This window comes from Salvia hispanica, chromosome 6 (genome assembly GCF_023119035.1).
Source record: "Salvia hispanica cultivar TCC Black 2014 chromosome 6, UniMelb_Shisp_WGS_1.0, whole genome shotgun sequence".
NCBI lineage: Eukaryota > Viridiplantae > Streptophyta > Magnoliopsida > Lamiales > Lamiaceae > Salvia > Salvia hispanica.
In genome coordinates this window covers 31,115,733-31,127,695 of record NC_062970.1, presented here as the reverse complement: position 1 = coordinate 31,127,695, position 11,963 = coordinate 31,115,733, and the positions used below count along the sequence as shown (strand labels likewise).

The window sequence follows — 11,963 nt, the reverse complement described above, 5'->3', positions numbered from 1 at the left end:
TGGACCTCCTGGGACCCGCCAGCGAGTCCCTTAGCTGCCAGTTGCGCCCTCTTTTGACCAACCGGGCGAGTGCGGCTAGATAACGATGGAGGGGTCGGGACCTCTTCGTCACTGTCGAGGAGCTCGTGGGAACCGGCACTGCTGCTGTAATCGTCGGCGAGGTTCAGGCGCTGCTTCTTCGGCCAGCCAGCCTCGACACCCGCCCGAAACTTCTCAGACTCCATCAGCACCTCATAGCAGTTCCAGTAGGTGAACTCCCTATGAACCCCCGGCAAGGGGAAGGCGGCCTCCGACATCCTCATCACATCCTCCATCGTTTGGCCACTGGTCTTCATGCGAAGGTTGTTGGTGTACAAGCCTGCAAATCGGGAGACCGCACTCCTGATTCGATTCCACTGCTTCCGGCACTCCTCCCCGGTGTGTGGCTTCCCGTCCGGGTGAAGTGTCTTGAAGGTTGCTGCTATTTTAGCCCACAAGTTGATGATCCTTTGATTGTTCGACTTTAGGGGATCATCGCAAACACTCACCCAAGCCTTGGACAGCGTGACATTCTCCTCATCCGTCCACTTACTCCTCCGTGCCTTAACCACCCCGCCGTCATCAGTCGTCTGTGACGACTCGCCGACCACCCCTTTGCCCTTGCCCTTGCCCCTCTTCTTCGGTACGCCCCGACCTACTCCCCCTGTTTGAATGGGAGAGTCCGCATCATCGACTTCTATCCCAAACTCGTCTAGGGAGAAAGTTTCATCCCCAGTGAATTGAGTCTCCACTGGGATCGATGTGTTGGAAGGAATTTCCAAAGGATATTACGCCCAATCATAAATCATTTATGAAAATGATTTTGAGTTTCATCCCAAGGAAAATATTCTTTGGTGGGAATTTCCAAATCCGCAAACCAATAATAAAAGAGACGTTGGGGATTGAGATAAAAAGTTGGGCGTAATACAACCCAAAAAAGGATTACAAAAGAAATAATTGAAACTGAATTACAAGGTAATAATCAAAACAATAAAACCATAAAAGAATTTAGCCGAGTCGAGGAGTCCTCTTTCCGCAAGACGAGATACACCCTGATAGTGTTCTCGGATTGGCGTGTCGTCCTCAAAGATAAAACGGCTTACGTCTCTGATGAAGCAACATTGTTATCAGCAGAACTCCGACGAACTGGATGGAGGAGAGGACAGAGCTTTCGACAGGAAAACAATGCAGAGAGATGAGAGAGCTTATGATGCATAATACTTGATGTTGTGTGGAATGCATGGAATATCTAACCTATTTATAGGCTAGGTCCACTGCAGGGGACAACAACCATGATGGCTGTCATCATTGCTAGACTATAACGGTCGTTGGTTACGAGGCGTTACTAGCCGTTACGGAGCTGAGAGGTTGAATCTAGACGTGTCTAGGTTCATTCACGACGTGAACTATCACGTGTCAGCCACGTTGGCATTACCGCGTCATACTGACGAAGTGTCATCCCGCTTGGCTCGCTGACGTGGAAACGGTGTTGGTCTAAAAGACCAATTGCCAAGATCCAAGTCCAAGGACACGTGCACGGGCTCGCTCGCGGCGGGGCGGGCGGCGGCGGCGCGCGTGTGGGCTCTACAGCCCATCTTAGTCCACTAGAATTATTACATGTAATAATCCTTCTTATTAAACACTTGATTAATAAGCTTGTTACTTTCAACGTGAGATAATTAACTCTTCTTAATTAATCTCATAGCTTCTCTCATAACTCATTTAGTATGCAATTTTACACAATTTTAATCCATTATTTCTCACTCACCAGGAATCGGATTTGAGAAAATGAATATACCACGGTCATCTACTCCGAAATCGACGCTATATCATTTAATTTCATAAAATTAAATGTCTCGTTGAAATTATAATTGGTCAAAGTCCTTTGACCGGGCATAGATTCCACAAGAGAACATTACATTTTTATAAGAAAAATACTAGTAAAAAATTGCTCGTGTATTTGAAATTTGACTATGAATTTACGTTAAAGAATGAAGCTAGAGATAAATGGGAAAATTGATATGGAGCTCGATCCGACGACCCGTTATTAGGTAATCGGGCGGGGCGGTGATTTGAAAAGTGAGCTCACCACTTTGTTTTCCAACACTCTAGAGTAACAATTAAGTTTTGAATTCTGAATTGTTGTTTGAATCTGAATTACTCCACCACTATACATTTGCGAACCGGTCACAGTTTAATCCACTTGGAGAAAATTTGTGTTTTGATTCATCTTCGCCGGCATTGTTAGATACGTCGTCGATTATTTAATCCAATCGAATTTCAAAGTTTGCTCACAGTTCGATTACAATACTTCAATTGGATGAAGATCCACTGCGCTCCACTACCGAAACCCTAGGATACTAACGGGAACGATGCAATCGGCGGCGCAGCCGGAGGCTATCCTGGAATGGCTCCAGAAAGAGATGGGCTACAGGCCTCTCGGCCCCTACGCTTCTTCTGCCAAAGCGGCGGTTCCCACAGCGGATTCGCTCCGCAAGATTTGCCGGGGGAACATGATTCCGGTGTGGGATTTCTTGCTGAAAAGGGTCAAGTCGGAGAAGACGGTGGAGAATATTAGGAGGAATATTCTCGTCCACGGAGCGGATGACGGTGATAAGGGGCGGAGGAGGGAGAAATCGGGTGTTGGGAAAGGGGAGAGTGGGGGAGGCAGTAGCAGGGAGATGGCATTGCAGGAGAGAGAGTTGGCAGAGAAGGAAGTTGAGAGGCTGAGGCAGATTGTGAGGCGGCAGCGCAAGGAGCTCAAGGCCAGGATGATTGAGGTCTCGAGGGAGGAGGCTGAGCGCAGACGGATGCTCGACGAGAGATCGAATTACAGGTTTGTTCCTACTCCGATCCATTAATTGTTTGAGGTTTTGGGTATAAGTAAGGTTTGGCTCCAGAGTAGCTTTCCATAATATGCTTTGATATGATAATGAGGTTGTCCATGTGAAGAAGAAGACTGAATTCTCCTTTAATTTAGTAGAATAAACAAGATCACTAATTTTGAAATGACAGTTCAAGCTTTGCAGAGCAATGCAAAATTAAAATATGATTCTCTAATTGTAGGCACAAACAGGTGATGTTGGAGGCTTATGATCAACAAAGTGATGAAGCAGCAAAAATATTTGCCGAGTATCATAAACGTCTTAGGCGCTATGTAAACCAAGCTAGAGATGCTCAGAGATCCAGTGCCCACTCTAATGAAACAGTGACCATCATCCCTGCAAATAGCGACCAGGAACTTTATTCAACTGTCAAAGGCGGAAAATCGGCAGATGATGTAATTCTTATAGAAACAGCAAGGGAAAAAAATATTCGCAAACTTTGTGAATCTCTTGCTACTCAGATGGCTGAAAAAATTCGTAGCTCATTTCCTGCATATGAAGGAAATGGAACCCATGTCAATCCTCAATCAGAAGCTGCAAAATTAGGAATTGATTTTGATTTTGATTTACCTACTGAAATTAAAGATATGCTTGCTGATTGTCTGAAAAGCCCTCCTCAGTTACTTCTTGCTATCACTTCATACACACAATGGTTGAAAACTCAAATCACAAAGGAAATAGACAAAATTGATATAAGAGCAGATGCTGAAACATTAAGGTATTCTTATGAATATGCACCAATGATGTAGTATTTCTGTTTTTGGCACTATTTGCTATATTTCTCTGATATCAGAATGTTTGGTGGAGCTAGTATTCATCTCAATAATTTTATCGTGCCTGCCACATGTCACACACTGTTGCTTAATATAAGGAAAACAGGATGATCGGATTAATTACACCTTTGTTCTTACTTATTTTATGAGTGCTCTGCTACTCTGTATACATCATCCCATTCTTTCTGACACATTGGCATTTGTATTAGAGCACAAACCATTTTACTTTTATCTGGGACGTACATTTATACTTTTATAAACCAACATTTTCTCATCGGTCTCCCAGCTCTCTTACTTAATGTATTCATTGATGGGTGTGAATTCTGTACCAGCTTTAGCTTGCTGATTGTTTCTAGCATCCACATACTAAAAGTTGTGATAAATTTTTATTTTTTTAGTTATTACTGTGGATATGATACAAATAGTGGCTCTGTTTGGTTGTAAACACCTTGCAGCACCAAGATATGCACTCTCAAATTAAAGTCTTGTATGTTCAGCCGTGTGTCATTTCATGGAATATTCTTGTTATATCTCTTGACCCCTGGGGGATCACAATTATCTTTTTACTTCTCTCAGGACTCAAATTCCAGAACTACCTTTTTAACTAAATTTATATTTTGATAGTATCTTTGACTTATTTATTTATTGCATGCTATTCACTTTGTTCTTATGCACTGCCTTGCATCACCTGTTCTTTCCTCTTCAACATTTTCTTTTTGTGGTTCTTCCAAAATAAATGATTCTCTTTTGCGAAGGTACAAGTACGAGAACGACACAATAGTTGAGGCTTCGTCTACTGATATAGGCTCTCCACTGCAGTATCATCTTTATAGTAACGGGAAGCTCGGGGGTGATGCTCCTTCAAGAGGGACAGAAAATCAACTCCTGGAGAGACAGGTATTTCAATGTAGTGCAGCTTTGTAGTTCTTCTTTACCATCATTTCTCATGTTTTCCTGACCAACATTAGTTTCTTCTATTTTATCATGGATTGTATTGTGCTGGTTACTTCTCTAAGAAATCCAATGGCATATATTTTGTTGGAGTTTCCCTTTTCTAAGTACTTATAGTTAGTTCTGCAGATGTCAAGTGCCTCAAAAATTTAGTTTCATAATGTGGCTATTGAGGCTTATGCATCTCCATTATCACAAGCTCTCTTCTTTTATTTAATTATTATGTCGAACTACATTTCTACAGAAAGCACATGTACAACAATTTTTGGCCACTGAAGATGCACTCAACAAGGCTGCAGAAGCTAGAAACACAGGTCAATTACTTTTGAAACGTCTCCATGGAAGTGGTGATACAGTTTCCTCCAATTCCCTCGTCACCGCAGGAACGTCTCAAAATATGAGCAGCCTTAGGCAACTTGAGGTGATATTTTCTTTTATCAAATCTTATGTCCATTCTGTTATGGTGAGTTAAAATCTAACTGGTTGCTAGAAGGCCCCTGGTGCTAGATGGGTGGCAAACTGGGCCTAGTGCTGTGATAATGATTAACGTAAATGACCCAAGTAGAGTCTTGAAGTAATAGTTTTGTGGCTTACATTTTTATTCTAATATGTAAGTTTATAGTTGTAATATTTTTAGTTATTGTGCTGACATCTCATCGTAGACATTATATATATGAATTTACATAATTTGATAGTCGACATGCATTTATTTTAGGGATGATGGTCCCTAAAACCACAAACTTTGGCCTAATTTTGGTATTTGCTACGAACTTTAAAATTAGTCTAAAATATCACAAACTTTACATTCCTTGTGTTATTTCACAATCCGATCAAAATAATATATTTTCGGCAAAAACTTATTCTATGTGGGAAACTGTGTAACGTTTGTGATATTTTAGACCACTTTTTAAAGTTGTAACAAGTAGGATGAAAAACCACGTAGAAAACCATGTTGATTTAGTTGTGCCAACTAGGATCAAAAAGCCATGTGCGTTAGTCAGATATGGTGATTGACCTGCCTTGTGAAATAACACACGAAATGTAATGTTTGTAATATTCTAGAAAAATTTAAAAGGTCATGGGAAATACCAAAATTAGGTCAAAGTTCGTAGTTTTAGAGACCATAATCCCTTTATTTTATGTTTCAGGTTGAATCAAAGTCATGTCACCAATAGTGCTAGATGAGGTAAAGAAGAGCTATAGTGAGTTTTGTTGAAAAATAAAATAGTACTATCAAACTATCAACTGATATATTTTCAAGATTAATAAAAAACCAAAACAACGTTATGTTAAGAGAGGAAAAAACTATAGCAAATAATGCATGGAATGCCCATAGCCTCCTAGGCACAATCATTTGGTTCAATTGTGATATACTATGTATTTAGTCAGTTTTCGACTTCTCTCCTAATTTTTTTTTGAAAAAGGGTTTTCCAGTTTTTGTGATTTGGTTCAGATAACCAAATCACTCCTTTTCTCAGCCATGCCTGTACTATGCCATATTAAGTGATTTTTTAATCTGAAAATTGAATAGTCCCGTTCACTATTGTTGTCGCATATATAAACTGGAGAAGCAATCTACATTTGTTGCGTCAAGAGCTTAGAAGTATATAATTGAGGATTATCATTTTTTCCAATTCCATATTTAAAGGTGCTCAGTTTAGCGCATAAAAGGGAAATATGAAGTGATCATTCGTCTCGACTCTCGAGGAAAGCTGAGTGTATGTTGTGTACCATTTTGGATGTCACCTATATAACACACAACCTGGAGCTTATGTGATTAAGTAAATAGAGGGTCTAGGCTGTATTTGGCCTTTAAAATATTGAACGCAATATACTTCCAAGAGTTCTCCTTAGAATGTTTGCTGTCACATATAAATTTCCAATTTTCAACATTTTTGGTTGCATTCTTTGGCTTCTAGAGTGGTTCATTATGATTTATGACGCATGCATATATTTTTCAATTTTCTTACCGCTTGGTGTTAGAGTTTATGTGTTTTCTTCTTACCGCAAGGGTGGTTTGGTTGGTTCTGTTAGATTCTCCTTAATGAGTACGATTTATATGTTGTGTTTATTTAGTATACCGATCCTGTCTAACTTGTTCAAACAACATTTTTATCCCCCTGCTTGTACTGAAATTTCACCCCTAACCCTGTACTGTAAATACTCTGGGGGTGGCTATGTCTTTCTTACTATGCTCTCTTCTTCATCTGTTATAGTTAGAGGTCTGGGCCAAGGAAAGGGAAGCTGCTGGATTCCGTGCTAGTTTGAACACATTGGTGTCTGAAGTACATCGTTTGGATAAATTATGTGCCGAGAGGAAGGAAGCCGAGAACTCTTTAAGGAAAAAGTGGAAGAAGATTGAAGAGTTTGATGCACGCCGATCTGAGTTGGAATCGGTCTACAAAGCATTACTTAAGGCAAACATGGTAGGATAACCCTCTTACGCATGCAGACATGCTCATGCACTCATATCATTCCTTATATTAGCTACCTGAATAAACTGCAGTAGGCTTTGCTAGGCATTATTATGTTATCTGAAGGGGCAGCTTTTAATATACAATTAGATTCTGCTGTTCGAAGGTGATTAGAAATGTGTCTGCAAAAATACAGCATGCTTTATATGCATGTGGTGAAATTTGAGTAAAACTCATGTATAGAGTTGATGTTATGTCATACTATATAGAATTAACTGATTATAAATATTTATTACAGAATTATCATAATGCTTCAATGTTTGGAAAGTTATATCATTCATAAATGTTTTGGGTGTAGGATGCTGACATTTATGGTTGTGTGGCGTCCGTTGTGGAACTAAAAAGCATTTGTTAGGCTCCTAAGTAGTTCGGTTATTAAGAATCTTGGATATACATGGTTTTATGTAGCTCTATGGCAAAGCACTAATTATTTGTCCTTGTAATTGAAGGATGCCGCTTCATTCTGGAGTCAGCAGCCATTAGCTGCAAGGGAATATGCATCAAACACTGTAATTCCTGCATGCAATATTGTCATGGACTTATCAAACAGATCAAAAGACCTCATTGATAAGGAAGTTCAAGCCTTTTATCGAACACCTGACAATAGCCTTTACATGCTTCCATCAACACCTCAGGTTTGTGGCCAAAGTGCAATATTTATTGCTTGAGTTGGAGCATTTTAGGGTTCCACTACATAACTGAGTGCTGTAACTTGCTGCTTCTCTATCACTAAATTTTGCATGCCTGTGTACCCATCATTACAGCAAACAACGATCTTGACTTTCAAGTTATACCGTGTTCTCTTTCTACTCTAGTTTGATCAGACATCAGGACTTAGGAGGACACAGTTTTCCAATTGAAGTTCTCTATCAATTGATGTTCTGAAATTCCTCCTTATAAAATTCTACTTATGTCAACTCATGGTTCATATGGTGATAAGTGATTAGGCGTTTGCAGTAGCGCCATACCTTTTTTCTACCTGTATGCCTGGGTATCAATCAGTGGATGCCTTGCAACTTGCTTATGTGTTAATTTTGTCAGAATCTTTGACTGTCGTGCTGGTGTGCGCTTTAAAATTTTAATGTTAAGAGCGGTAAAACATGTTCATACTGCTGGGATCCTCCTTTCTAGGCTGTTGCTAAATCAAACCTTGAAGTATGGAAAGGACCTCTAGAATCGGATAAGGAGCTTGTTTCCGAGATGGGACTCTTAAATTTCTACTAATTTCATGAGACTACATGGATCTGGTATATCATGGAGATCTTATTTGCATTCTTCTCTCCGTTCAGGCACTCTTGGAATCAATGGGTGCAAATGCCTCTCCAGGACCCGAAGCAGTTGCTACCGCTGAGAGGAATGCAGCAGTGCTGACAGCTAGAGCTGGTAACAGAGATCCTTCCGCACTTCCTTCCATATGTCGCATTTCTGCTGCCCTACAGTATCCTGCTGGTGAGCTTTTTCATAGTGTAGTATTTCCAAATTTTCGGTTTGCCGGAAATCACTTTCTGGTGGCTTTTCTTCCTGAACATGCTCTTTAATTTCTTAATGCATCTTCTTTTGCGATATAACCTCTTTATGGAAACTCATGATGATTAACGTGACAAATGAAAACTCACTTCAATCCCCTATAATTAAATTTTCTGTTGTTTGCCGGAATCACTTTCTGGTGGCTTTTCTTCCTGAACATGCTCTTTAATTAATTAATGCATCTTCTTTTGCAATATAACCTCTTTATGGAAACTCATGATGATTAATGTGACTAATTCTTTGAGAAAACTCACTTCAATCCCTTTAATTAATATATGCAGCCACAGTTCTTGTGTCCAGGCCTGGATTTATTTGGACTATTATTTGTGTAGGTTTTGATGGTCTTGATGCTGGTTTGGCATCAGTTCTGGAGTCCATGGAGTTTTGTTTAAAGCTCCGCGGTTCTGAGGCTTGCGTGTTGGAGGATTTGGCAAAAGCAATTGATTTGGTTCATGTACGGCGGAATCTTGTAGAAAGCGGTCATGCTTTGTTAAATCATGCTCATCGTGCCCAGCAAGAGTATGATAGGTACATGGGTTCTATTTATGCTTTATTTTATATTTTGTTATCTTCGAAGTGTGAATGGGTGATTACTTCATAATTGCTAAAAGCTGGGATTCTATATCCCTATGAGAAGAACAAGTAGAAAATTATGATGCTCTGATTTGGTTCTCCTTGGTTGTAGATTGTACATGGTTTGAATTATTGATTTCATGAAACCTGTTTTGCAGGACAACAAATTACTGCTTGAATGTAGCAACTGATCAAGAGAAGACTGTTTCAGAAAAATGGTTACCTGAACTAACAAATGCAGTTTCAAATGCTCAAAAGTGTGTCGAGGACTGCACATATGTGAGAGGGTTGGTGAGTACTCTGCTGGTTTTCTGATACTCCATCCGTCCCATAAAAATAAGGACACTTCATTTTTCATTCGTCCCATAAAAATAGCATATTTCCATTTATGGAAAGTTCTCCCAAACTCATTACCCATATACATCAATTTATTTACAACTTATACCACTAGGGCCCACCATTAAACACTAATAATAATGTGGTCCCACTATCCACTAACACTATATATATATTTGTTCCATGTTTGTAATTTTTGCTAGATAATAATCAGCATGCCCATGAGACTGAAGTTTTTGCTTTTTAATGCTCTCCTGCAATAACTATCCAGATTAGCATGTCTAGTCTTGTAGTGGGCTTAGTTTATGAATAGTTTGTAAAACCTGATAACCACAGAAGTCACATCAAAACAATAAAAAAAGTCATCTCTCTTTTGTGCTGTTAGCTCCTATTATTACCCTTCATTCAAAGATCAAATGTGAGTATAGTATACTTCACCATCCATCTGACTGAAATCAGCAGAACTAGGGAAGAATTTCCCTAGCATAGAATGTGAATGCTTGCTATTTTCCCCTTTATGCTGTATCACTTCATTTGAGCAACCAGATAAAAGGGTGACCCAATCCAATGCGACACAAGTTGCCAAGGGTTGGGACCAATTAACAAGTAGTATTAATCATATGTAGGTACTAATCTGTAAAATATAAATTGATTACCCACCTCCCCAGGCTGGCCCAAATTAGACGACCACAGAAAAAAATGTTTACTCGGCTTGTGACGGTCTGCTTGTTCATGACCTATTGATGGTGTTCATTGTTTTTCTTTAGCTTGACGAATGGTGGGAACAACCAGCATCTACTGTTGTCGATTGGGTTGCTGTAGATGGAGAAAATGTTGCTGCATGGCAGAATCATGTGAAGCAGCTTCTGGCGTTTTATGACAAGTGAATGTCTCTCAATAGATATTGTTCAGCTGCTGAAATGTTATCATCCTATAGTTTATCTTAGTTCCCCTATTTCTTTCACACTAAGATGGATATCTTGGCCAAGAGTTTGATACCAAAACCAGTTGATCAAGAACATTGGTTGAAGTCCTAGTCGAATCCAGGCCGAAAATGGTATCTTGGTTCCTCTGTTAATGCTTTGATCAGCCATGAGAGTTGCAACTGATTGCTCAGAAATTATATGGAAGAAGGGAGAACAGCTATAGAGAAGGCTACTGGCTGTTTGTATCAGATTTATATATATATGTACTTACTGACTGATTTTACATTGATAAATTTATCTATAGTTCTTTGTATTTGTTTCTATAGTTTGGTTGATGTTATGTGGTGCGTTTATATTTCTGCTACAAATGAACAAATAATTTCATTATTGTACTGTAATTCATATAAGATGTTGATCTAAATTCAAAATCGTTTCAGAATTAGTAAATTTATTTGGTGACTAGTTCTTTATTTAATCTCTTACATATCTAAAAAAAAGCTAGGAAATGATGGGGGAATGCGGCCTAGCTGTCATTCTGAGTCGAAGAAATGTGTACATTTATCAGTAAAGAAAATCAGAAGCGTCTACATTTACAGTAAAGAAGCCTTTATTAATTTATTAAATAGTGAAACTTCTTCTTCTAGTAATTTTTTTTACTTGATTAGTAGCAATGCTTGATTAGAGCATCCACAAATGGCAGCTAGCGCACCGGCTAGCCGATTCGCGTCGCTAGCTGGTCGGCTAGTCGAATCATTGTAATCGGTCAGCGGCTTTTCGGCGAAAAAATTGGCGAGCGCTAGCCGATTTATCGGCGCTGGTCGATGCGCTCGCCGCCATTGCAGGCTGGCGATCGGCGAGCGATCGTCCAACGCTATTTTTTATTTTTTGAAATTTGTTGAAACACTAATATACGTGATTTTAGTTTCATTTTTATTTGCACCACTTGTTTTAACGAGTTTTCTCTCTCTCTAACTTTCTCGTACAAGAGCAATATCGAGCAATGGACAACAACAACGAGTCCATTCCGACGACGAGCGGGTCTCAGACTCCCACGGTACCCGTGGGGTTTGGATGGGGGCAGATGGGTGGTGGGCCGGTGGGCGGCGGGCAGATGGGTGGGGGGTACAACATGTACCCTTTGCAACAGTTAATGGGATTGAGGGCGAGCGGGCAGGCGATGCCGGGCGGGGGGCATGGGGCCAGCGGCGGGCAAGCAATGCCGGGGTGGGGAGGTATGACGCAGATGACGCCGCAGATGATACAACATATGATGGGGATGATGCCGGTATGGCAGGGGGGATGCAGCCCGGGGTGCAGGGGTCAACGGGGCGGGGGGGATACGGTCTATCGTCCCACACTTGACTTTTTGACGGCTTCGTCTCACACATCGACCCCAGTGGAGACGCAGTTCACTGGGGATGACCGTTTCTCATTACATGAGCCTATGATGATCGATATTGGGGAGGCGGACACTGCCATTCCAAGTAGGGGGGTCGGGCC

At 40.4% G+C, this 11,963-nt stretch overlaps 1 protein-coding gene across 1 annotated transcript; it reads left to right on the top strand.

The window, feature by feature from the left end:
- Positions 1–2,065: 2,065 nt before the first annotated feature.
- LOC125195808 (AUGMIN subunit 5) lies at positions 2,066–10,784 on the top strand. Its single transcript, XM_048094042.1, has 10 exons — positions 2,066–2,854; positions 3,085–3,621; positions 4,432–4,573; positions 4,872–5,048; positions 6,844–7,053; positions 7,551–7,736; positions 8,391–8,550; positions 8,961–9,156; positions 9,360–9,492; positions 10,305–10,784. Exons 1-10 carry the CDS (start codon positions 2,391–2,393, stop codon positions 10,422–10,424), a joined length of 2,325 nt encoding a protein of 774 aa, XP_047949999.1. The 5' UTR covers positions 2,066–2,390; the 3' UTR covers positions 10,425–10,784.
- Positions 10,785–11,963: the final 1,179 nt, after the last annotated feature.